The sequence below is a fragment of the Tasmannia lanceolata genome, unplaced genomic scaffold, assembly GCF_043159265.1.
Source record: "Tasmannia lanceolata isolate RefF3 unplaced genomic scaffold, GAP_Taslan_0.1 ptg000029l, whole genome shotgun sequence".
NCBI classification, from domain to species: domain Eukaryota; kingdom Viridiplantae; phylum Streptophyta; class Magnoliopsida; order Canellales; family Winteraceae; genus Tasmannia; species Tasmannia lanceolata.
Window position 1 is genome coordinate 2,750,697 of NW_027518706.1, and position 27,690 is coordinate 2,778,386.

General features: G+C 36.2%; 2 protein-coding genes across 6 annotated transcripts in view; both read right to left on the reverse strand.

Moving 5' to 3' along the window:
* Positions 1–1,323: 1,323 nt before the first annotated feature.
* Positions 1,324–10,853, reverse strand: LOC143859286 (proliferating cell nuclear antigen-like). 2 transcript variants are annotated; one of them, XM_077369997.1, is made up of 5 exons: positions 10,329–10,853; positions 7,181–7,333; positions 2,236–2,333; positions 1,724–1,964; positions 1,324–1,530 (listed from the first exon to the last, which is right to left on the reverse strand). In XM_077369997.1, the coding sequence occupies exons 1-4, from the start codon at positions 10,645–10,647 to the stop codon at positions 1,746–1,748; spliced, it is 789 nt and encodes a 262-aa protein (XP_077226112.1). In that variant the 5' UTR covers positions 10,648–10,853; the 3' UTR covers positions 1,324–1,530; positions 1,724–1,745. The 2 variants fall into 2 exon arrangements, with proteins under 2 accessions (XP_077226112.1, XP_077226111.1); XM_077369996.1 differs by lacking the exon at positions 1,324–1,530 and having other exon boundaries at positions 1,545–1,964.
* Positions 10,854–13,021: 2,168 nt separating this feature from the next.
* Positions 13,022–27,690, reverse strand: part of LOC143859062 (phosphoribosylaminoimidazole carboxylase, putative / AIR carboxylase) — a 32,344-nt gene continuing 17,675 nt past the window's right edge. For all 4 annotated transcript variants that reach the window (XM_077369737.1, XM_077369736.1, XM_077369738.1 and 1 more), the window contains 10 exons: positions 26,666–26,739; positions 26,295–26,442; positions 25,622–25,795; positions 22,186–22,273; positions 21,930–22,046; positions 19,341–19,438; positions 19,113–19,230; positions 17,889–17,983; positions 13,574–13,680; positions 13,022–13,453 (listed from right to left, as the gene is read on the reverse strand). In XM_077369737.1, coding sequence (XP_077225852.1) covers positions 13,360–13,453; positions 13,574–13,680; positions 17,889–17,983; positions 19,113–19,230; positions 19,341–19,438; positions 21,930–22,046; positions 22,186–22,273; positions 25,622–25,795; positions 26,295–26,442; positions 26,666–26,739 — 1,113 coding nt within the window. In that variant the 3' untranslated portion in view covers positions 13,022–13,359. The remainder of the gene's footprint in view (positions 13,454–13,573; positions 13,681–17,888; positions 17,984–19,112; positions 19,231–19,340; positions 19,439–21,929; positions 22,047–22,185; positions 22,274–25,621; positions 25,796–26,294; positions 26,443–26,665; positions 26,740–27,690) is intronic.

Consider the following 27,690-nt stretch of genomic DNA (forward strand, 5'->3'; position numbering starts at 1 on the left):
CAGAGAGGGCCGGCTGCTGGGAAAAACTGCCATTTTCAGTTACAGATGAAGGCTATGAAACGACACGTCCATCTCAATGAAGAGGTCCCAAAACCAACATCAAATATGTTTTAACATTTTATCTTTTGTCATTTACTTTACAGTACTGTCATTTATTTTTTTCTAGCTGTAGCTGCCCATTATGGATTAAGTAATGAATTCATCTTATCAGGCGACTCTTGCTCTTTAATTCTCTCCGCGCTGACACTTATTTATGTAATTTAATTAGTTAGTTAATCGGAAGGTCTGATGATCCTGAAATCATTTGCATTTTGTATGCATTGACATCGTCATTTGCATTCTACACACATTGGCGTTCCCCGCGAGTCATTCACATTATGTGTGTATCGACATCCCCACATTTGACGTCACGTCGTACCAGAAAAAGTCATTTCCATGTGTAAAGGCAGTAGAGCCCAAGGATGATGTTTCCCTCTCTTCTCACCGCCTGAAATCCAATCTCAAAGGACATAAATGTTTTGGTCATTGACCCTTCAAATTGAGTTTCAACTTGCCTCCCATGAGGCTGGCACGCTCACACATTCACCAGAGTCATACCCACCAATCAATGGCACACTGATCGACCGCATCGGACGATTTTAGACCAAACACCATCGTTTGGCAAGCCGCGTGGAACCCCAGTGCTCTACTCTGTGTCAAATAGCTCATAATGCAAGAAGTAAAACTACAAGCATCAGTGCTGCAGGAAACCCTTGCGATCCTAATGTTTCTGGAAGCACTAAGCTCTACTCTGTGTCAAATAGCTCATAATGCAAGAAGTAAAACTACAAGCATCAGTGCTGCAGGAAACCCTTGCGATCCTAATGTTTCTGGAAGCACTAAGAGTCAGCACTAAAGGACTTTTAGTAAGGAAAATCCTTAGCCAGAGGAGAAATCCTAATCATGTTTCCCCGAGTAGAGACCTTTCTCTACGAGGATGGAACTCCAATGCGCCTGTCTCACTCCAAGACATGGGCACTACGTTTAGGCAGCACCTAGACATGTGCAAACAAGTGCTTTGTGAATGAAATTTTTTTGTTCTGGAGGTGACATGGTCTACATGTATGGCCAGTAGCGTTGCCTTTTTGTAGGCCATGATTGAGTGGTTAAAGATAATACAATCACCAGCATGCCAATGATTTTATCCTGTGCTAACAGTGACCCCTCAAATAAACGGTATAGATAGAGCCAACAAGGCTCGGAAAAATCTAGGGGATCAAGAGAGCTCCAGTCTTGTACTGGACAATCCAAACCGTTTATCTAACAGGTATTACATAGTGCCCATTCATCCAAACCATTCATCTGCTAGGCTATATAATTAATAACAAAAAATCTCTTGCATTGGACAATCCTAGACCTCAGATCTGTAAAGATTTTTTACTGTTACATTTTACACCTCAAATGATAATTGTTAGGATTGCCCAATGGAGAGCCTATCTAGAGTGGAAGCCATAAAATGGACGGTTGAGATCATTGAACACATGGTCCCACCTGCAATTGTGCCCTTTGTCAATAGTTTTCTTATTTATGAAAGAAACAACACACCCACTAGTATATTTTCAATTCGAAACACAATCACATGAAATTCTATCTTTCGCCGAACATGTCTCTATACTCACAACACTAAATTGGTTTTTTCCAATGTCAAAAACACACAACAATCCATGAAAAAAGAAAGTCGTACCCGAGAATGTGCAATGATGTTACTAAGATTGATCTTCATCTTCTTCAATCTTTGGGGCCAAGTAAAACCTGAGATAACCCATATCTGCAATTTTGTACTCCACAACCACAGGCAACTCAGATGACAAGCTGATACTCACTGTGTTTGACAGTGGGGTCGCCTTTGTGAATGAATTCATGTATCGGAGCGCAAATGTCAGAGAAACTGGCTCTTTCATTTCTATGATTGTTGATTCCTCAGGCTGTGTTGAAACAAAAAGTAAAAAAATTATAAGATCCCCCCACATGAAAGAAAGGCATGTTTGTGTTCTCAAGTATAAATATGATTAAATAACACCAACTCTGACAGCTTAAGCTCTTATTAGAGTAATTGGTTGTTTCACATGGTATCATTCAGAGCTATTGCCTCCTCACGGCAGGACCCTGGTGGTTCTAAAACCCCACAACTCCTTGATATTAAAGATTCAATTGTAAGGCCAACCCAAAAGAGAGGCCATATGTAGGTTGATTTACCTTGTCTACGGTAGTATTGTGCCTGCAGACGACATTTGCATTGCCAATGTCACCTCGAGTAGAGAACTTTACACCTTCCTTGGTCACTGATATGACGACTGAAATAACATTCACAGATTATTAGTAGGTAGAACATAATAATAATAAAGAATAAAATGGAAAAAATAAATGACGATAAGCAAGAGATGCATGCTATAATATTCTAAGTTCTAATATAATGAAAGAGACAGAAGCGTCTTTGAGAATGCCATTTGGATATGTGTCACTCACTGCTTTAGTAATGGGCTAATAAGAGTTGAACAATAAGTTCTTGGACGACTTCTTGAGATCGAGAGTCCAGAAGGCTGTTGTCACTTAAAGAAAATTTATCAAGTTCTACTATTGTTACTTTTGTAAGGTAGATCTTGCCAGGTCAGGAATACTGCTAAAAGAACAAGGAAAGCAATCCGAGGAAAGTACAATTATTCAAAGCAATATATGACTGCAGACTTCTGTTACTCATAATCACGCAATCGTGACAAAGTAAAATCCTCAATGTGGAACAGATGCTGTAAAACCGCCCGCCATTAGCACTCTAGGCAAAAGCACCAACTTGCACAAGTCACTCTAGTTTCCGAAGTTGAAGAATAGCTCCCCGGAAACCATTGATTAGTCCTGAGTCTCTACACTTAATCTTAATCTTCACTTGAAATAGATGCCACATCCATTTCCAGCACCTTAATTACACTACAGGGTTTGGCAAAATGTGAATACACCCCATCAGTCTACGAACATTTTAACATGAATTGTATCCATGCAGCATCTTACCAACTTGATGTGTGCCATTTCCCCAATACTAAATATGATTCAACCCAAACTCAACCCAATGCTTTATGGTAAAAGCTCAACCCGAATTCCCAAAAATTAACCCAAGATGCACCTTACTCAAAACCAAGTAAATAGAAAAATCATCAATCTTAAGACCATATTATTATTAAAAATCTGAATCCTGCAACGGTCATATGCATTAAAATGTCCAAAACATAGATATAAGATCAAAATACCACAATTTTCTTTCAAATTGAACCATAGGAAAAATTTTGCTTGAATAATCTTGAATCCTGCTTGAAAAAAATCCTACAAGAAATGTAAGGGTTACTCAGAAGTCGGAAGTGAAATGCAGTAATGTTCTATAATTGTTAAAGGGTCGAAGTTAGTCTTGTGAAGGGTGATGAAATAGAATTGCAGGTAACCTATTGGCACAGTAACTGATACTTGCCATACACAACCAGTTCAGATGCTTGCGCTATTCACTACTACAAAGAAATTCAAAGGACTATTATGAATTGACAAAAATGTTCTATGAATGAATGCAAAAACATGATTTGATTTTTCAGGGTTGAAGTTTAATTATTTCATATTTTATTAATAAATTTAAGGGTGATGAAATAGAATTGCGGTTCCAAGGAGGACTATTATAAATTGACTAAAATGTTCTATGGATGCCAAAACATGATTTGATTTTTCAGGGTTAAAATTTAATTATTTTGTATTTTATTAATAATTTTAGAAAACCTAACAAGTTTGCAATTCTATCCAATCCAGTGCTCTTAGAATTTTACGGATATAACAAAGAATAAACGAACAAGCAACATCACTCAGTTGAGCATTCACCCAGTTGAAATGGAAACCATGCTCACATGCTACTTGTAAGGGTCCAAGCCACACCGACTAAAAAGAGTTTGAAAACTGGATACCAGAAGTCAACGTTTTAAATTTTGGTTTTCATTTCGGACCCCCACGGAACGGAAATGTTTCGGTTTCGGTTGGAAATTTAGGTGAAAATCATATAAAATCAAGGAAACGTATGAAAACATATGCAGATGATAGAATTTAAAGATGAAACTTTAGGAAATGCTAGAATAAGCACAAATACAAACTTAAATCATCATATGAGCAAGACAACCATCCGCAATGGTTTGAATATATCAAACACCAAATAACAGGTACTATCGCGCATGTCAAAAAATTTAGTACCTAATAAATTTCACATGTAATTCATATAAATATTTATAAATAATTCATGCAACACATTTTGAATTCACTTTGTATAAATATAATTATATAATACATACTAGAGGAATGATATATGCAAGGGCCCTCTTTATGCAAGGGCTGGAGAAGGGCCCTTGAATAGATCCACGTCATTTTTAAAGTCGGTTGAGAAACTGAATTCGGTTGTACTTAAGATGGGGATCTATTCAAGAGCCCTTCTTCAGTCCTTGCATAAAGAGGGCCCTTGCATCTATCATTCCTCTACATACTAATATAGTATACGATTATTACACTTATGATTTTGGTTTATCCATTTCGGTCAGTTCAGCAGGAACCAGATGAGCGCAAAGCACCCTAAGCATAAGATATTTGCAACATACTTGAACAAGGAGCTAAAGAAAAATATATGATACAGACCAGAAGGGAAAGAAAGCTTTCAACTTAATAAATTAAAAATATATATATTAACAAGCTCCCCTTTAAATGAACTCCATTTTAATTGACTTGAGAAAATTAAGAATAATTTCTATACCACTTCTAACTTACCGAAATGGCTAGATCCAAACTCAACTCACACGACATGTACTGGGTTAGATTAATTCGTCAACAATTACATCTAAATGATCAGTTGAAAGACTAGGTAATCCAAGAAAAATTGGGCAAGATCTCTGGAGACTAGCATTATATGATACAAATATTAGACATATGATTCATTTAACAAATACATCCCCCCTCCCCCCGGCTCCCAAAAAAGAAAAAAAGCAATTCAAGCCCCTAGCAGGGACATTGCATCAATAATAGGGCACTGAAAAAAGGTGCATTGGCCGAGACAGGACACCATGGCTTCCACTTGATTCTATTAAGTAAATAATTAATTAATGTACTGCATGGTGTTCAAAAAATACTTTCTTTTTATGAGAAATGATAAGAGAAATGATGGAGAACAGAGAAATATGATGACAGAGGAGAAGAGAAGACCCCAGGAAGAAAAAGAAACAAAAAATCAAACTATGCATAATAAATGTCTGCTACATAAAGCATCCCTATCAAAACCAGGCTAATGCTCTGAAGGATGTGTACAAAACAGGGAGATAATTTCATTACTCAAATTAAGCTCCCGGACAAATTCACCAATATCCAAGGGCACGGGCTCAATCTTGACGCCTAAGCGATCACATTTGACAAATCACCCTCCACCCTGGGGATTACAAAGAAGTTTTCTTTGAAAGCACAAGACCAACAAGAAGGGCATGTTTGAGTTCAAGCAACTCGGGACTCAGCCAAATTGAGTTGCTTAGGTAGGCTCCAAGCATTGACTTCCAGATGGATCAAGCTTAATTTTGATGGAAATTCTAAAGGTAACCCAAGGTGTGGGGCCAGTGCAGTATTTTCGGTAATTCTAATGGGCAAGCAATCTTATCGTTCTCAGGTTCATCTGATATGCGTGACTCCAACGAGGTGGAAGCAAAAGCACTCTTATGGGGCTTGAAATGGTTTGCGAATTATGGCTTCGGATCCTTGATAATTGAGATAAATCATCTAATGTGATTGCATGGGCAAGTAACAAATCTGTTGGGTCATGTATGTTATTGGGCATTATTGCTGAAATCAGGGATCTAGTCGTGTTAATTATGCCAAAATTCCAGCATATAAGGCACTCTCCAAATAAAGATGGGGAAGTGTGACGATTATTCCCTTTAACCACTAAAACCTGCAGAAAACCACGCCTAGAATTTGGAATGGGTGCTGGGAGGGTTCTGTTTTTGCTTGCTGCTGTAACTTTTGTCTCTTTTGATTTTGAGGATGCTAGCTTAGGTAGGGGGACACCTTGTTCCCCAGAGGGCCTGTACTGCTCTTTTATATCTCTGGTTTATTTAACAAAAGTGTCACCTTTCCAAAAAAAAAATTGAATTAACTGACTTGGCCAACTCAAGCCCGGATTGATTTCCAAATTGACACTGAGTTTTAGGACATTGATACCCCCAGTGAAAAATTGAGGGCAATGGATCTTAATAACTGACCTCTACACACATGAGACCGGAGATTAGGTGTCAAGTTGATCATTTTTTTTTTAAAGATAGGTGTCAGGTTGATCATTGATTCAAGAATAAACTGACTTGGCCAACTCAAACCCAGATTGATTTCCAAATTGAGTGTGAGTTTTAGGACATTGAGACCACCAGTGAAAAACTGAGGGCAATTTATCTTAATAACTGACCTATAGTACAAATAGACAGAGATTAGGTGGGTGGTATCTTCGGCTCCCTTCACACCTCTAGGCTAGTAAGTTTTTTTCTTCTTCTTCATGTTAGCCTAAACTCAGGCAAACACATCGTAAAAACAACTATAGATATAGCCATTTTACCAAAAGGAAATCTATGTACCCAGAGAACAATAATTTCTGCAGAACATAGATTACATTTGCATTCTAAGATCCTTTGCAATATCCATCCATCGAAATTGATTCCTTTAATAGCAATTGCATGCACAGAATAAAATCATGTTGTGTAACATGATGCTCAATTGGCTATGAACGCTGATGGGAAATATAAGAACATGATGATAATTATGGAAAATATTGTGCAAAAATCAGTATAAAGCGCCATGAGAGTGGTAGCAGGTATATTCAACAATTTCCATAATATTAAAAAAAAATAAGACACCACCATAACACGAGATACAATTATCTAGGCTATCCTTGAAGTATAATGAATGTATGGAAAATGGGAATACAAGAATATTACATAAAATTAAGTTGAGAACAATCTTTCAAAATTCCACACTATGGAGGGAGACTGAATTGCAGATGAAAATCAGAGAAACCTAATTTATTGTAAAATTTAAGTTTAGAAAAAACAGAAAATAAAAAAAGCACAAAATCATCTATTTCATATGGCATAATACCCCATACCTGTGTCACCAATTGTGCTCAGATCCTTGCATATGCGTGCAAACTCATGGGAAGGCATCCTAACAATTGATTCGTATTCTGCTTCAGGAATACCCAAATGCTCACTTTTGATATCCATCAATTTCATTTCAAAGTCAGCAATCTTATCTTGACCTGAAAATTCCACAATTAGTTAATCAGTATAACTAGTCCAGCTAATGGCCCTTATATAAAGAATCTCAAGATAATGTTCAATAAACATACAATCTCGAGAAATCACAAAGGAACAACATATCATTTCCTTGAATAAGATCACAACATTTACAGTGAATTGTCAACAATTTGTCTTCATTTTGTCTTAGAAGTTGGAGTGTCAACTAAATATAGCATGAAAAGTATAACCCACGTGTTGGGAAAAAATGGTTTTCAAGCATCATATAAATAATGGGTAAAGGTAAGTATGCATATGGGAGTAAGTAGTCAAATAAGTCAAAATTGAACCCTCGTCAATTAATATTAATAGGAGCCTGAGACTGTCTGAAAGCAATTATCTAATAAGTTTTATTACATACTAAAGGTTTTGAATTTTTCATCTGAGAAGGAACCGTATATGGATAAATAGTCATTGGGCATCAACTTGGTATGGTAAACATTGAAAATTTACTTAGAAAAATTTCATGCTACTTCCCTAAATCTTTTTGTGTACCCATCGTTAGAAACCTTGTGAGTTGAAGTCCTTATATAGTGTATATTAAGGAGTACAATTTACAATACCAAAGAAGACTAAACGCATCCCATCACATCCATTCCATTATGAATCTGTGTGTTCTTTGGAAAACAACCTGGAATGATTGCTTCAACACGAAAGGAATCCATTGGAAGGGATCCGAATGGTGTGCAATCTAAAAGAATAGTATCTAAGAACAAGATGATTGGACAACTTAGAAGCTCTCTTACATCCTTGTCCCCTTTGCAGTCCACATTTTCGAAGTTTATACTGACGAATTAGAAATCAAAGAGCACAAAACATCCACAAAAGTAGTAGGGATTAGAGATGAGAAGTATTATGACTAATCCAGATGCCTGACAGAGGAGCCAACTTTGGACCATCACGTCACTGATGAAGGTATACTGTAAAAAAGAAGTTCCAGGATTTGGTAGGAGATATGAGAAGTACCATAAGTCATAAACAATCCATAAGTCTAACAGAGGGATCAACCTTGGATTATCACTGATGAAAGTCTAGTGTCTTCAAGAATTTCCAGAAATCGATAGGAGACACTATAAATGGTATACATCAAGATAATCTATCAAACTAGTAAGACAGGATTATTCTGGTAATGCAGCAACATGCCATTTTATGGATCACAAATCAATGATTCCTGTATCAAAGACAAGTATTTTAGTGATAACCAATGAATTTCTATCTTGGTATGCATTAACCTTCTCCCTGAAGAATTTTATTCTTTTTTATGGTACATTATGTGACTAGCATTAGTACAACAGGAAAAACAATGCAATCCAATACAGGCAGCATTGCCGATGAGGAACCCAAGCCAAACTGAAAAGTATAGTCGAGAGAAGTGCTCTACATTATAAATGATAGAAACCACCGACTTCAAAAATAAATAACCAGAAGAAAACATAGCTGTCTTCCAAATCCATCTCTAAATTTCAACAACATTTGGAACTTCGAACTCAGTATAAGCAAAGACGGAGTTCTCATGTAATGTCTAAGGTTGTTTCTGGATATACACCAATAATTATGCACCCTGAAGAAATGCAATGGATTTGTTTACCACGCCATAAAAATCAATATCTAGATATTCCATTTGCATTCTTGAACTTGTCATTCAGCTTACACTGTAACCCATTCACAATTCTGAGAATCGTATTCATATATCTCTAACTCAAAAAACCACGGAAAATTCAAACCATCCATTTCCACCAGAACATAGAAAGATTTTAAAAAAATAAGACCCAATATAGATCTAATTCCACCCATAAAAGCGTACCCATACATTTCAATCTCAGAAAACCCTGGGATAAATTCAACTATCATTACCACCAAAAGAAGGAAAAAAATGTATACCTCGAACACCTCTTTAATTAACCAAAGAAGGCTCCACCAACGATACCATCATTTGCTTTCACATGGGATAAAATAATTAATTAAACAAATAAATGTCAAAATATAAGTCTAATAACATACTTCTAATTCTAAAAATCCTACAGAAAATTCAACAATCCATTCCCACCAAAAAACAAACCGGTGAATTAATAAAAGAAACTGATAACAGTTATCTTCACCCCTTATTTTGAAAATTGCACCGATCACTGCATCCAATAAAAAAAATGAAGAGAAACAGAGAAACTGACTTGGAATTTCTACTTCCCCGCATTAAAAACAACCCCATACGTTTCTAACTCAGAAATCCCAATAAGAGATTTAACCATCATTTCCACCAAAGAAAAGAATGATGCATAACCCAAATACCTCTCTAAATTACCAAAAAGACCCTACCAAGTTACCAACAATTCCTCCCCTCACTTACACATAAGTTGAAATAAATAAATATACAAAATATAACTCTAACAGCATACTTCTAACTCACAAGAGATACAATGGATGTTTTTACCGCAACATAAAAAGTACATATCTATATTTGCATTTGCATTCTTGAACTTTTCAGTCTACTTACACTGTAACCCATCCACAATTCTTAGAATCATATTCACATATCTCTAACTCATAAACCCCAATGAAACTTCAAATCATCTATTTCCACAAGATCATTAAAAAGATTAAGAAAAAATCAGACCCAATATAAATCTATTCCCACCCAAATAAAACCATCCTCATATATTTCAATCTCAGAAAACCCAAAGAGAAATTGAATCATCACTACCTCCAAAAGAAAAGAAAAATGTAACCAAAGAAAAAAAAAAAAGGCTCTACCAACAAAGCCATCATTAGCTTTCACATGGGCTAAAATAAATAAATATACAACATATAAGCATACTACTAACTCTCAAAATCCTAAAGAAAATTCAATCAACCATTAAAGAAAATAAACTAATATCTCAACCCCCCTTGTTTTAAAATCACACCCCTTTTCTTAATCCAACAAAACAAAAAAAGATAATAGAGATAGAGAGAGAAACTAACTAGGGCTTTCAAACATGAAAGTGATGGTATCTCCTTCATCATCAGCCTTGAGGGTAATAATGTCATCATTTCCAGCGCATTTTAGCATCTTAGACATGTGATTAAGATTCATCCCCATGGAAAGATTCCGATCACATCTGAAGTGCTCAAAACCCTCCGATCGGAGAAGTAGGGCTACAAGTGCCACGTGGCTTGAATCCATGGCCTGGAGTGAGAATCCTGTTGAAGAACAGTCAAAATTCGCGTCTGTTACTAGATCTTTGATCGCTTCTAATACCTTCTTCAAAAGGCTTCCCTGTACTAAACGTAGTTCAAGCATTTTTTTTTTCTAGGGTTAGGGTTTCAAAAACAAGAAGTAGAATAAGAAGATTGAAGAACAAAAGGGAAAGATTTAGGGTTAGGGTTAGAAAAAGAAAAAAGAGAAGTAGAAGAAGGGGGGAAAAGCTAGGGTTTTGAGAAACTGGCGGGAAATGGGAGGGTTTAGGGGATTATTATTGGGTTAGAGTCTTGCTTGACTCTTGAGTCTTGGATGCCGTTTTATATAGTCGAATTTATAGAAATGTCCTCGGAGAAAAGATTAAATGACTGCTGAATCCCATGTTGAATTTAGTTATATACATGGAGTTACAGAAATGGCGTTGGGAAAATTTTAAATGACGGTTGAATCCCACGTTGTGGGTCCTACTTGTCTCCACCGTCGTATGATATGCGTAAGTAGATGTGCTGGGTCCCACATGGCTCCCCGATCCAAATTATTCGCATTGAGAGAAGAGGGAAGAGGGAGGGGGGGAAGAAATGTACCATGTTTTAACAATTGCACGAACTCAGCTTGTCTTTTCCTGTTTTATTGACTTCTTGGAAGTTTTTGGGAACTGTAATAACCATTGGCAGATGTTTAAATGATAAAAGACAGGATAAGTAAGTGAGATCATCAAGACATGGTAATGCCAATAGCAGTAGCCTAGTTTTTTTTTTTTTTTTTTTTGTCTTGAATTCTGTTTTAAATATCGAAAAGGGATTTGCTAGGGACCATTGCAGAAGGGATTTTGCAGACCAGCTGTTGCATGTGAGAAAAGCCACACAGGCTCACTGTTCAGCAGATTTTGTCTTATTTACCTAATCCATCTGAAGTGGCTGCTCTCACATGCAACAGCCCATCCACGAAATGCGTATTGAAAATTATTGAAATAACCTTTGGCTACTGGTATTTGAACTACCAGGTTTTGATAATGAGACAACTTTGCCTTGTCTTTTTATTTAAGTGGCTGTTTTGAGCTTCTTGGCAATTGTAATAGCTTTTGGCAGTGGGTTAAATGATAAAAGACAGGGTGAGTTGGTCTCATTATAAAAAAAAAATGATAGTGGGAATATCAATATGTAACATAAAGGGCAAAAAAAATCAACGGTTTAGCCTTTCTTGATTGAACTCTAAATTAGATTTAGATGGATCAAGGGCTTAGAATCTTACGATCTAAGTAATCAAAGCTTATATTGGATGGCTAAGATTGGCCAATAGACTTGCTTATATTCCTTTCTAACTAATCAAATCTCTTATTGGATGGTTAAGATTGGCCAAGGTGGGGGCCTACAACATTATTAAAATTATCCCAGCAGGATAGCCCAAGTCAAGAACAGCTTATCCAAGGATTTCTATTCCTGACTTACCAAATGCCATTTAAGCATAGTAATTGCAATGAATTGCAATTTGTTGTATCTGTTTATTTGTAATTCTTGCTACCCTTTTTTTATTTATGCATTAAAGACCCACACTTCTTCACTGATGCTAAATTCTTGAAAAATCTGGTTTTCACCTAAATGCTTGATTAAATGCGCCTCTTGTGGGAAAGCATTGCCCTATAAAAGGTTGGAATTTGCCTGGTTCGGGATCCACTTATGAGCTTACCAAGAAGATGGAAAAGGAAGTCAGTACCTTCATCTGTAACTTTCCCCTCCGGCTAGCTCTTTGTTTTCCTCTGTTGTTACTTCTTATGTGTTTGTGCTGCCCTTGCAGGCCCCCCTGTAACACTTTTCTCCATTTTTAATATATCTGGTGGGGGTCATGCCTAACCTCAGCTTGCCAATAAAATAAAATAAGAATGCTCCTCTTGTGGGAAAGCATCCTGGGTTGATATAAACTTCCTTTCTGTTCTAGTAGTCCCATGATAGTATATGGTGAATTTGCAAAACAGGTACAATAGAAAGATCACCATTAACTCAAGAGGATCTTCTATACCAACAAACATAGAAAAACGAGAACAAAATAAAGAAGGCAAAGTCAAGAGAGTGAAAGCCAACTAGAATTTCCTTCATTGGGACCCAATTTTTCGAAAATCATTTTCAAAGCAAATAGCATTTCAAAATCACTATGAAAAATAAACTTTCAAAAATTATTAATCTTTGGGGCATCACTCAATAGTTAACAGAAGAATCTATGCTTTTGAAATAGTTTTCTTTCAAAAAATTAAATCATCTCTATCAAACATTTGGGGCTTCACACGCAGTAACTAAAATAGCTCCAACAAGATATTTTTCTTGAATGCCAATGCCAACAGGGCCAATGGTGTCTGTTTGGTAGCCTATCCCTAACTAGGATTTTCTTGCCACTGGACATTGGTCTTGTATTATCATCCTTGATAGAACGCAGCTAGTCAGCCATTGATGAGATGTAAACCTTTCACAATACACTCTGCTCATGATGGATTTAAACATTCTATAGATTTTCAAAAAGAGTTTTGATTCATCTTTGGAAAGAGCTTACATGACTAGCTTCTCTCATAAGGCTTTTCAAACTTCCTTACAGTATTACAGTATTTCTTGTACTATGGGGGGACCTTCTATGGGAGTAGTCTTGTTTTGAACTCTCACTTGCCTGTATTTTTTCAAACCCCCTTTATACTCTCTTTCTCCATGGTGAAACTCTAAAAACTTTGGTGGGTGAAATCATCACAGAACCATTACACCCACATGAAAGGAATTAAAATAAATGTTTAACACAAATGCTAGAGGAAATTTACCAGACGAGGGCTGTTTGTCAAATGTTTGAATAGTTTTCCCAACCTTCTTTCTCTAGCTTCTCGACTTTTCTCAATACGACGTCCTTCATGTCTTCTTGGTATTGGATCATTCTGCCAGAAGATAGAAAATTAGTACAAGAAAACAAAGATATATTTATGGCAATACCAGCTCTCCCAAGGCACTAGCATATTAACTATAGAACGGGAAAAAAATAATGGAGTAGGATCAACCTTTCCCTCAGATCAGCATCCCATACCGCCAAAATCTTAATCGCAAGTAAAGCTGCATTTGTTGAATTTTCTATTGCGACAGTTGCAACAGGGACACCTTTTGGCATCTAGAAAATCAAAACAATGATAATCCATTTCAAAAAAAAAAAAAAAAACCCGAAACATTGATAAATGGCTTTCAGCCAACAAGAGAAGCCATCATAAATAGAAGGGATGGCAGAGCAAAACATAGGCGATATATAGAAAGGAAGATCCACATTGTTTCTCAGGTGATGTGGGTAGGATCAATTTCGCTATAACAATCTTTATTTTATGTACACTCAAATGTATGCATATACATGCAAACAACCATAAAAGCATATGCATATAATCATATAGACAAGCATGTAATAAGGAGTAGGTCATAAATGCATGCACATAATCCCATTGTTTCATAGATAAAGACAAACGAATACCAAAAGTTGTTTGAGGAAAATAGTGAAAGAAAGATGGAATGAAGATAGTTGCATATATAAAAGCATACACACACAAGCACAGTGTCCCAAGATAGTTTTTTTTTCCATTTTTGAGAGAGGAAAGAGAATGCTTTATTGCCAAGGAAAAGAAAAGATACAAAAAAAAAGAACGGAAAAAGAATAGAAATGTCCAAATATAGTATCTATTCTCAAGACACAAAGTTGAGCAAAGTTTTGTGTGTTAGTAGGGCCAGAATGAGAGAGCATTACAATTTCCAGAGCAGGAAGCGAGTGGGAGAAGCGACGCGGGAAGTGGAAACGAAAAGTGTCTAAAAAAAAGAAAATACATAAAGCGAGAAGCTCTATGAAGAATAAAGGGGAACATCATCAGAAGTCAACATGAACCATGTGATGAGCCTCATTGGAAGCGAACAAAGAGAGGATTATAGGAGGTTACGGAGTCCTCACCTATTTTCACACCGTGAAGACGTGTTCTGGGTCTAGAAGTATCACCCTCTAAATGACGAATTCTTTACAATAAAAAAATATACCATGCGTTGAACCATAGATTTTACCAAAAAAACGAAGCAAGTAAAAACCCTTGGTAAAAAAGAAAATTGGTCGCAGTTGCAGATCTACGACAAAGTAAACAAAAGAGATTCCTAAATTCAAAGAATAGAAAAAAAAGAAGAAGAGGAAAGCAAAATAAAAAGCTATAGTAAAAAAAAGAAGGAAAAGTAGTTAAAAAAATCTACAACTAACGTTAAGAAGAGTATCATTAAATTTAAGGAAAAGTAAAAAAAAACCTTAGAGAAACTTCAACATGGGAAAGAAACGAGTCATCTCTGTCGTCCGTCCCCCTCCCGAAAAAAGAAGAAGAAAAAGGCAGTAACATAACTTCCCATGAAGGAGAAAGTGGAGGGGCACTGAGCCAAAAGTAAGGGAGGAAGTGGTAGTTACCAACTACCCCGGACAAAATTCTATAATTAGGAAGAAGGACAAACCAAGAAGGATTACATCTTTTAGAGAAAAGCTTATGCCTAAGGAGAGGAAGAATAAGATAAAGAAGAAGAAAAAGAAGAAAATATGAGAAAAGTAACTTCTTTCTTTTACTTTTGCAGCTTCTACATGTAGGGACTTCTCCTTTGAGAGAAGGAAGACTTCCCCCAAAAAGAAGGATATAGATCCTCAAAACTCTTATCCTCTGAGAGATTCAAAAGGAGAAACTCAAAAATTCTTTCCTCCAGGAGATCCAAGAAAAAAAATGACCCAAGGTATCCTTTCTACAAGGACTCTAAAAAGAGAAGCTATCAAAATGACCCAAGGGAATTCTTTCGGGAAGACTCCTTTACAAAAACAGAGTCAAAATAGACTCAAAAGAGACATTTCTTCGTGGGGATTCTGTTACAAAAAGAGGAAAAAAGGGCGGCCCGTTGCACGAGACTACCGCCATTGCGGGGTCTGGGGAGGGCTAGATGTACGCAGCCTTGCCCTGCTTTGCAGAGAGGCTGTTTTCGTGACTCAAACCCGTGACCACCAGGTCACAATGGAGCAACCTTACCATTGCGCCAAGGCTCGTCCTCTCTATTACAAAAAGAGTAAAAAAATGAAATCTTTGTTAAGATTCTCTACAACTCAGAAGGGATTCTTCTCCTAAGAGGATCTTTTTACAAAATGAGTTTGCAACAGAGATATTTACTTAACAACTTGTCAATTACTTGTTTATATTTAGTTAATGAACCTCTTGATGAATAATCAAAGGTGTTTTCTTTTTGAGAAATGTAATTAACAGTCATTAGAGCCGAAAGTATACGTACCTATCAATTTAATAAAATATGTGGACTACTCTGCGTCATAGTTTCAAAACTCCTCCGCATCATCGTGGACTCCCCCGATTCAACTCCTTTCTACCTTGGCGGCATTCCTGTCCCAATCCGCATTTTACCCCGCTAGTTTCGAAACTCCTCCGAGCTGACTCCTTTTTACCTTGGCCGTGTTCTCATCTGAGTCCGCGTTTTACCCTGCGTCAACCGAGTACTTGACCACGTCGAGCCGAGTCCACCAAGATTTGCTTTAGCCGCGTTTAGCCCATAGAAGCACGAAGCGGGCGTGGGGGCGGGAGCGGGGAAGCATGGGGTTCTAGAAGAGTCTAAGGTTGGGAGCGTCGTGGGAGCGTTAATGTAATATTTTCATCAGATATCTTTGAAAATTCAAGTACATCAAAAAATAGTAATTTCTAATTATCTTTATATAAATCTTTCAAAATTTAAGTACAGCAAAAAGTAGTAATTTCTAACTGTCTTCATTTTCATGCCCTCTTTCCTCACGCCTTCTAATGATTTGCCTATGTGCTTCCTCCAATGAAGTACTTTGAACAATTGGAGGAGTTTGATGCAAGTAAGTTGGTGATGGGAGAACTAATGGAGTAATAGAAGTAGGTTGGAGCGGTTTCCATCCCTTCAGGATCGTGTTCCCTAGAAGATCCTTCCTAAGGAGCTCCGAATCGCAGTTCCGAGTCGGGAGCGGCACCCTGAGGGGAGATTCCAACTTCTAAGGTTTTGCCCCGCATCAGCATTTTGAAACAATGCCAACAACTACATTTTGGGGGAATTTAAGTCTAAGATGTATTGCAACTTTGAAAGAGTCAAACCCATTTCGTTGTGTCGGAAAGGAATGCGCATTGATATCGTGTATCCTTTATTCGCTACTAAAAGCAGTAGTTTTGAGGAGTTGAGCACAAGACATAATAATCTAGAAGCTTCGCAGTGAAATCAAGCAGAACAAGCCCTTCTACCAAAGCAAAGAATGAAATTTCTACTTCTGAGATTAATGAAGTGAGCCTTTGTTGTGGTCGAAAATGAGTGGAAAACGAAAGGAAAGGAAAGAGTTGTAAGAAAAGAAAGAACTAGAAAAAGAAAAACTCAAAGGTAGTATACTAGTACGGGACCTAAATGGGGACCTAAATCCAAAAAACAATGTATGCACCAGATTTGGGGAGAGTGTTGACGAGCCTAGTTACATAGGGCCCACTACGACTTCCGAAATGTGTTTATGTGAATTAGACTTAGTACATTATGTAAATTGATTGGGCCCATCATTGGATGGATCTATTGCCATACTTGTAATTACCTTGAAGTGAGCTTTGTAAATAAGACGTGTCAATGGCTTGGAAGCTAACCCATGCGAATTCTCTCCTCTCTTCCTCAACTTCTCTCATTCCTTCTCCTTAGTCTACTCTTACATGTCATCCTAACAACAATAAACCCGATTCCAGCTATGTATACAACCTATACTTCATATAAAGCTTAGAGAGATGGTTCTCACTTTTACTATTGAGCCCATACTAGACAAGCTTGGTTTCTTTCCTAGAAATATGCTAGGAGGATTTAGAAATGTCTAGGAGATTTAATATTGAATTTGAGATTAGATGAACGTAAATGGATATTTTTTTTATTATTTGAATATTTGCTGTAAATGGATATTTATATCCAACCTTTTGTGCTAGGAGAGTTAATTGAGATTCAGAAAGCTTGAACATACCTTTTATGGTATTTAAAATCTTAAAATTTTGATATTCACTTTTTTCTTTGCCTTCCTTTCTCATCAACAATTTCCTAAAGAACCAATGAACGTTCCCAAAAATAACCTATTTCAGTTCCCACATTACAATTTCTAGAAATTAATATGAAAATTCCTAAACAACCAATGAACATTCCCAAAAATAACCAATTTCAGTTCCCACATTCCAATTTCTAGAAATTAAAATGATATTCTAAAAACAAAGAAACATCAAGCATAGTTATTAGACAATGCTCATGAAATGTAACATTTATACAAGAAATTTAGAAGCATTTTAATACCTGAAGAATTGACAAGAGTGAATCCACTCCATCCAGTGAAGGACCTTTTATTGGGACACCAATAACAGGCAAGAAAGTCAATGAGGCCACCATACCTGAAACATAGATCGAAGCTCCTTCAGATGCAAATCCTGCATGCCTAGGGAAAAGGGAATCTAAGAGTTTGCATAGGGAGCTTACCTATGGAAACTCCCCAAAATTACAGTACGGCCAATACCATAGGATGATCCAAACCGTTCATTTCGATTGCCACAACGTAACTAGGTTGTGCCCCAAAAATCATTTCCATAGGATGATCCTAACCCTCTGATCTATCTATTTTTTTTATGACGACTCTTTTGAGATTTTATATGATGTGTAGCCGTGTAAATCTGTAATTTTCGAAAAGTACGGTGCCACCCAGACCATAGGATGATCCAAACCTCCATTTGATGGGCCACAACGTAACTAGGTTGTGCCCCAAAAATGATTTCCATAGGATGATCCCAATCCTCTGATCTATAGAAGTTTCCATAATGTGCAGTCCCTCTATAGATCTCTATAGATCATAGGGTTAGGATCATCCTATGGAAATGATTTTTGGGGAACCACCAACTTACACTATGTTGATTCAAATGGATGGTTCGGATCATCCTATGGTGTTGGCCGTACCATATTTTGGGGGAGGTTGCATAGGTAAGCTTCCTATGCAGACTCTTAGATTCCCTTTTCCAATATATATATATATATATATATATATATATAGGAAAAGTGTTGCTACTCGGTCTTGTAGCTAAGCTTATCTACTTGGTCGGGTTAAATACAGTGGGGACCCACATTGTTTGGGTGATCCAAACCATTCATTTGACCTTACCTAGATACGGTGTCCACAAAAAATCAGACCCATAGGATGATCCTAACCCATCCAACATTGGAGGGAAAAATGGGAAAAAATGGACAAACACATTTTTCCACAAATCTGCCCATTTTCCCCTCCACTTTTGGATGGGTTAGGATCATCCTATGGGTCTGATTTTTTGTGGACACCCTATCTAGGTAAGGGACTTTCAAATGAATGGTTTGGATCACCCAAACAATGTGGGCCCCACTGTATTTAACCCGACCGAGTAGATAAGCTTAGCTACACGACCGAGTAGAAACACTTTTCCGTATATATATATATATATATATATATATATATATATATATATATATATATATATATATAATGCATCTTTAACTTGCCTGGCAAGTGAGCTGCACCACCAGCACCAGCAATGATAACCTGAACACCTCTCTCATGAGCAGTCGAAGCAAAAGTAAACATTCTTTCTGGTGTCCGGTGTGCCGAAACTATTGATACCTGCAGATTGTGATATATTTAAAGGCCCAGAACAAATGGAATATCTACAGAAAGAAAAATGATATTTCTTGTTATCCATCTGACCAACATTACATATTCAGATGTCCAACCTCAAAAGGCAAACAAAAGCTCTTCAAAATCTCGGCAGCACCCTTCATGACCCGAAGATCGGAATCAGAACCCATTATAATTGCAACTCGTGGGGCAACTGCATTTAGGAAATAAACAAGGACAATATGAAGTAAAAGTTCAAATATGAGAAGATATTTTCTAAAGTCAAATAATCCCGCTCGCCAACAAAATTATACAATTAAACTAAGATAGTACACACGTGCATGTGGGCAGGTGGAGGCAGTGGGGATGATTAACACACTTCCTACTAAAAATACTCAAAAAACTGAGTTAGGTACCATGCTCATGAAGAAAACCACAATTTTATCACATCTTGGAGATATAAAATTTGAGTTCCCAAAAAGTAGAATGTCATCAAATAACAAGGCAGGCAGAACAGTATATTAAGCATATAAAAAAGTAAAAAACTACATAGCAAGTTTTCCAGTCAATTGACTAGGAGTAAAGCAGTAGATATAAATAAATGGGCTAATGGAAACAATTGTAATTTTTTCCAGAAATACAAGTATCACTGCAACACAACTGCAATTGTAACATCTGGGATCAAGTTTTACACAATTCTTATGGGAGTGTTAGCCTAAGAAATGAAACTTTCAGGATTTATTGGTTGAAGATCCTACTGTTCATTATTTGACGATTTTTTTCTGATTTATATTATTCCAAACTAAAACAAAAAGTAAATCGGGACTTTGAAGCAGCTGTGAGCTATCTCACAAATATCGTTCTCGGGAATTTCTGGGCAACGGAAAATCTTGGGATATATTATTTTTTAAAATTTTATATCAGGAAATGATAAAGATTAAATTATTTAAAAAATATAAATTAAGAAAAAAATAAAAAATATCGTGATATTATTATCACGATAAATGAAAATATTGCCATATGTTTCATATTCTCGGAATTATTTCGGGATTTTGTCATTTTATCAAAAATATTGTGATAAAATCGATATATTTGTAAAATATCGAAGATATTTGTGAGATAGACAGTGAAGACCTCACCTTCATGGGGGTGTCGAGTGTCGTGCAATTTAATGTTGATGTTGAATTAAAAACATAATGAGATCAAGATCTTGAGAGTTTTGCTCTGATAGCATGTTGACTTTCAAACCTTGAGAACTCAATCATGTGATTATATGAAAGAACACAAAGGCCTAAAGTATTATTCAATGCCTGGAAAAGATGAATAAAAAGAAACAGTGCAACACTTTGCACTTGCAGGCCATTTTTATTTATCAAACTACAGAATGAGAATCCATTAATAAATGATTGAATTTTGAAACTGTGTAGCACAAGTGAGAGCTTTACTTGATCAATGTAATTACCAATTAATTCTAGAAAGTGAACGTTTCCGTTAAACGAGACTCCAATAACTAATCTACCAGACATGCTGGCACTGGGCTGTCAGCACTACTAAAAGACAAACAATTATGAAGCACAACAGTTTGTGTTGAATTTTTTCAGAAACACGAGTACCACGGCAACAGAAGTGCAATAAAACATCTGGGATCAGGTTTTACACGCAATTCTTATGGGAGTGGTATCCTAAGAAATTGGAAATCTTTCAAGATTCATCTGTATTGTACATTATTTGAGGATTTTTTTTCTGATTTAGATTATTATTCTTAACAAAAATCGAAAGTACAATATGAGAACTTTGAAGCGGCTATGAGGACTTCACCTCAGTGGACGTGTCGAGTGGTGTGCATGGTCGCAATCAAATATTGATGTTCAATCAAGAAATTACACAATCCATACTTTAGTTTTGCTCTAAAATAACATGTTAGCTTGCAACCCTAGAAAACTCAATCACATGAAAGTTTGATGATTTAAAAAATCATCCCTTAAAGACTCGAAAGCATAAAACATTCAATGACTAGAATGAAAATCCATTAATTGATGGTTGAACTTTGGGACTGTGTATCACTCGAGTAAGAGCTTTACTTGATCAATTGTTTGCCAATTAATTCTATGAAGTGAATGTTTCTATGATAGGAATGAGAATATTTTGGCGTCAACTGTATTTGGTGACAAAATTGCGTGTTTAGGTTAAAGAGACTCCAACAGCTTCCCCTATCAAAAATGCTAAAGTGGCACTGGGTTGCCAAGACAACTCAAGCAACTAATCAAAGCCATGGTCTAAGGAAAACTTTCTTAAGAAGAAGTAAACACTGCCTAAGCCTACATTTCTTGCAATCAGCCTTTTTCTTTCTTGACCAATTTCACCCAATTTTGGTTCAAATCAGCATTGTAAAATGGGAAAAAATAATTGAGAAACTCCACTGGTTCATGAAGGACATAATGAATCCAACTAATATTTATTTAGATATACCACACAGTACTGAAATAGAGGAGCCTTATACAAGCGAGAAAATGGGCATAAATAACGGCTTGTTTAAGGAAAACAAAAATAGACGTCCAATTATACAAGAGAGAATATGATTCAAACTTCAAAAAACTTGCAACTAAAATAACACTCGACCAGTTCTGAACTTGAGAAGAATCAAACGCCAAAAGAAAAAATTATCAAAGTAACTGGTAACGGAAAAAAAAAAAAAAAAAAAAAACCTGAAGTGGGACTTTCCAAACTCTCTCTACTCAACATAGAATCCAAGCGCGCTTTCACCATGCTCATAGAAGGGCCTACTATTGTTATGTGCCCCATCTTTCGTAGCTTTCGCATTTCTGACAGATCATTACAGAACAATGAAAATCACCACAGAAGTATACAATATTATCAGCTTATCATATTAACTTCATTATCAGACTCAAATTTTATACCATTCCAAAAAAAAACATGAATGCAAATTCAGCATAAACTAACCTGGTTTATCATACCAATGAACAGTAGCTCCAGGAGTATTAAGAGCCCTACCAATCAATTGCTGAGCTAAATCAAACCCTGCTTCACCCTAGAAGCAAAAAAGTTGCAGTGTTTATTACTTATTTATCAGCAATTTTTTTCTACAGATAACATCAAAATTGTACATTATTAAGGATGAACATCCATGCTAATAAAATGGAATCATTGATCTAACTGCAAATACTTTGAAGTGAAACTATACAAGAGGGAAAAGATCGAGCACAAATTGAGCACATTCTATATGTCTGTCTCATCTAAATTCTACTTTATCTATAAAGTGCTCACAACATAAAGGGGTTTCTAATTTGAAGTATACAATATTATCAGCTTATAATATTTTAACTTCATTCATCAGACTCAATATTTTATGTGCAAACCATATGACATGCCCGGGCTTCAGACATTCCAACTAGCTAGAGTTCTTAAACTTGTACTACTTCCTATTTGACAGGAGTAAAGGACTACTGATTTCTAAAGGGGTTGGGAATAAATTAGGTGGACTGTTGGAGGGATTCTGGTACTGTTAAGAGTGACTGTGTTGAAATGGGCAGTTGGGACTGTCAAAGAGAGGAGGGACTGCTATTATGGCTGACTGGACTGAGAGCAGATTTGTGGTGGCAAATTGGATGAGGGTAGATTTATAGTGTTCGATTGGGGAAGGGTGTTTTTACTGAGGAGCAAAGTTAGGGCTCCCCATATAGATTGGGTTCTTGAGTTTATGGGACAGTTTAAAGTGGGAGTGGAATGGCAGATTGGTTTCTTGGATTTTGGTTGAAGATTTAGGGACCGTGGGTGTGAGATATTGGACTGTAGGCATGAGTTTTTAGGACTGTTCTTGAATCTATGGATAGATCAATGAAGGATCGAGAAAGATCAAGGTGGGCAATTGGGAGTGATGATCGACAGGTTTCTTGGGCAACAAACACAGATATAATAAAGTATCAGAAATCGAGCACTGAATTAAGTAAACTAGAAGGTAAAGAGAAGGGAAGAAAGAAGCTAGAATCTCTCTAGGGTTCCTAGGAGTCACACTCCAAAGTTGAAAGGGCTTCAACCATCTGAATTATTGTTCAGGATCTCTATCCAAAATGGGGCCAAAGACCTACAGGCAAATCAAACCCATCGACTAAGTGGTTGTGGGCTATTAAAATTCTAACCTCACTACAAATCTAGAATATAAACACCTATCTTATGTTGCCACTTGGACAAAAGAACTGACATGGAACAACATGGATTCTAAACTGACTAAAACATGGACGATTAATAACATGAGAAACTATATGGTGGCCTACCGTGAAGTCCCGTGAAGGTGGTACACCAAACGTACCACCCTTGATATTTGATCCAACAACAGCCTCTTAAAAAGTGCACTGCTGTTGGATCAAATATCAAGGGTGGTACCGCTTTCACGGTACTTGACGCTCGGGCACCATATAAAAACTCTAATAACATGGACTCTTATTTTCTTGTGACATTGACTTTTAACATAACAAGCAAACTCCACATAGCAATAGGAATCTCACATGAAAATACGGTCTTTCCTTTTTGACACTCCTAACATTGTAATAATCCTATTGAAACATGACAAACACTTGGACACTTAAACACTCTTAACATGTCAAGATTCTTCTTCAAACAGATGGGGGGTGGAGGGATGCCCATCGTGAGAAATAGAGGGTCCTTCCGTAAATTTACCTAAAATAAACTGTTCATTTCCTTTCCTCTGAAATTTCTGTTTGCTGATATTTTTTAAGAATTTGCTGTACTCTTACCTATATTTTAGTTATTTTAATTAATTATTTATTTATTTCTTGTATGGATATAGCAGAGTGCCTAGAGTAATAGCTGTTTTAGTGTCAGACACTCGTGGACAGATACCACCCACGTGAGATGTCTTGGCAACACTGATTTTAATCTTAGACACAAGTACACAACTGGTCAAAAATGAAATGTCTATGGGAAGTTGCTCTTAGCCAAGAGTACCAAAGAGTAAGATAACTTTCATACATATACATCAAAAAAGCTATTTATGCAACATCTAATATCAGAAAACTCTTGTAGGAAAAGTTGAATGTTTAGGTCGCAAGAGCACTATGGTATGAAAAACGGATGCCTCTACAAAATCCGTGTTGAGAAATTTGAGAACACATCAGATATCTTCAAAATTCAAATAAGTTAACATTAGCAATCAACATACTTGGTAAAATTATTCAAGCATAAATACCGTGTTCAATTCAAGCATCCATGGAGAAAACCTTAAAAATACTACATTATATTTAGAATGTTTAACACAATTGAACTACAAATAAGGATGGATGAGGAAGTGCGAGCGAAATAGGATAACAAAGCATTATGTACAAAGTTAATTCAACTCATTTTACTACCATACCATTGTTGTAAGATCTATAGCTGCATAGCGCATTTGACATGAAATACTAGACATCTCCGAAGAAAGAAGAAAAAAAGGTCCAAATTTTGCATAACAATGTCCTAGCACATCCAAATTCAACCCGCAAAAAATTGGAGGAAAAAGGTTTTCAGATATCTCAACTCAACTAAGCCTTTGTCCCAAACTAGTTGGGGTTGGCTAATGAATCCTTTAGAAAATTTTCAGCTATAAACAAAAAAAATTGGCAACTACTAATTTCCATGAATATAATAAGAAAATACCCTTTTTTTTGCAGGAAGAAGCTTTAAGAACTAGATATATCACAAGAAATAAATTGAGCAAGGTCTTTTTTTTTAAAACTGAAGTGCACGATTGGATAGAAGTTTTTATACTAATTCAAGTTCCAACACAACAGCACAATCGAAATACTAAGTGTTTCACACTTTAACAACTCAACATGGTAGACATATACATGGATTCTAAGATAACGAACCTAGTAACAGAAAAAGATATTCGGAAAAAAAATGTAGATGTGAATCCCTGCGTGTATATATATATTTTTTTTTTGAAAATTATTGGCAATCTGACATATACACACTGAACTGTGTTTCTACAATTTACGTCAAAGTCAAAGTCCTAACAATCATTCACTGCCAAGTGTTTGGTTTCCAATAAAAAAATGATACAAAGAAAATGACAAGTGTTTCGTTTTTGGATTAAAAAAAATAGAGTCCAACTATATGAATCCCTGTGTATCATACATAGGCAAATTATTGACAATTTGACATATACACACTGAACTTTGTTACATTTAACTTCCAATAAAATATAAATGATACAAAAAGAATGACTAGTCAATGACGAGTATTCAGTTTCAGGAGTAAAAATAGGGTTCCACTACTGTGACAATCAGCATCCAGTGACAACGAAAAAGATGTTCATACAATGCAATTTTTAGGGACACCATCCTATTATCTTTTTCAAAAATAAAAAATAAAATAAGATCACCTCCTCTTCACCCAGTAAATTGTACATAATTGCAGCAGGGGTTTTCAGTGATGGATCGCCAAGTGGAAGACCGACAACAGCTCGCAAGTGCTGCTCAAATTGTGAGGTGTAGCAAGATTCAATTGTGTGATGCCCACTATTGTGAGGTCTTGGGGCTACTTCGTTTAGCAAAATCTGTTGATAAGTAGACAGCTCACTATTAATTTACTAAACCACAACAAATATACATCACATGGAAGCAATGATCTCAAGAATATCACCAGAGGGCATCACACCTATGTCACAAATATCGGCGAGAAATTCAATTTCTTGCGAGAAAATCGCTATATTTGATTAAACGATAAAAATACATTTTTATCGTGATAAATTGAATTCCTCACGATTTTATCTCAAATTAACGCGATAAATTGGGGTTTGACTTTAAAAAAATATCTTAAACTTCTCGTTCACTCTAAGAATCTCTCAAGCATCCTAAAACCTTCGACCTAACTCTAATTTCGAATTAAAAAAGTGCATATATTTGATATTTTATATTTGTAAATTTATTTATTTTTACCGTTTTTTCCGATATAAACCCAAAAAAAAAAAAATTAAAATATCACGGGATTTTCCCTAGCCGAGAAATTCCCGACAACGATATTTGTGACATTGTGTCAGGAAAAGGAAGACCAACCTGAGCATCCCTTGTTAAGAAGAGTTCAACTGCAAAGACACCGGCACCTTCTAATGAACTAACAGCCTTTTCTGCAACACCAATAGCAAGCTTCCTTATTTTCCCAGACACATTAGCAGGTGCCTCAACTATGTGACAAATGTTATCCCTACAAAAGCAAAATAATTCTCAATTACCATTCATATGAAAAAAAAAATCAAAAAGAGTATACATGGCTCAAAGCTTGCAAAGTTTAAAAAACAGTATACTTGTAAAAGCTTTCAAAAGATTTCGTACAGATGACTCTTTTCATTAACATTTCATTTAGGGTTCAAAGTGAGAAAAGAAGACAAATTTGTAGACTTGTTAAAGAACTATATCCAATATCTTACTTGTGAATGGTTTCAACCACAGGATAGCATGAAATAGAATTGTCTCTTCCCCTTGCCACAATGACTGCCAGCTCCTAAATCAAATAGAAAAGAAAATTAAAGTTCACTTCCAAAATTGTGAGATGGTGCTAATGTATTCAACTGAATGGATAAGGGAGCAAAGCCCATGTGATACAAAAACTATACATGAACAAAAATGACAATAAGACACCTTTAACATTATTTCTTTTTCTTTACTTTTTTTTGAAACATAACTGAAATCTATTAATAAGCAGAACACGCACGAGGACAGGGTGGGGCCCCAAATAGAATAAATTAGCTACACTAGCATAGTGCAATCCTACTTCCTATTAAGTACTAACAGAACAAACAATACTAAGCTGTCCGCCACTGATCTAATGGGAAAGACTTCTAAATCTAAAGTTCTGCACGATCCACTCTCTTTTTTTTTGAATGCACGATCCACTCTAATAACAAAAAAAAAAGTGATGTCACTTACCAATCTTGGTATTTGTCTAAAATATGAATACATCTCTCTACTTGGATCTCAAATTTGAAGAATGATTTCCACCGATTTCCACAGCCTGACTTAAACTCCTTTGCCGAAGATATTGCATTGATGGAGCCAGATCAGAGAGCTTGTCTTTGAAGGTGACGAAAGCCCATCTCAAATTTGAAGAATACATAGGGATGATCTCCCAATTGTGGTTTCTAAACATTCCACTGATACCGGTCAGACATCAAAATTTAGTCTGATGTGACTAAGAGGTGGAGACCTTTGTCTCGACTATTGTTACCACATAAATTAGCCTCCAATCTCTATATACATCCTCAATCATGCTGCCCCAAATTCTTTCTTTACAATTGTACACTTTGTGATAAATAGTTTGATTTCCATCATCAACCATCTAACCGGCTTAGACCTTAAAAAGTCTTTGTCTCTTTCATTCCCAAGGTTCCATATCACCAGCTTATGGGGAAACTTGTCAAAAGGATTTTCCCTTTGTCCCCAAACGATCCATCAG

Coding starts and splice junctions, on each gene's coding strand:
- LOC143859286 (XM_077369997.1), bottom strand. CDS start 10,647: ATGCTTGAACTACGTTTAGTACAGGGAAGCCTTTTGAAGAAGGTATTA. Junction 7,334..10,328: donor TTTCATGTTTGAAAGCCCTA/GTTAGTTTCTCT, acceptor TGGAATTTTCAG/GTCAAGATAAGATTGCTGAC. Junction 2,334..7,180: donor GAGCACAATTGGTGACACAG/GTATGGGGTATT, acceptor ATGTTATTTCAG/TCGTCATATCAGTGACCAAG.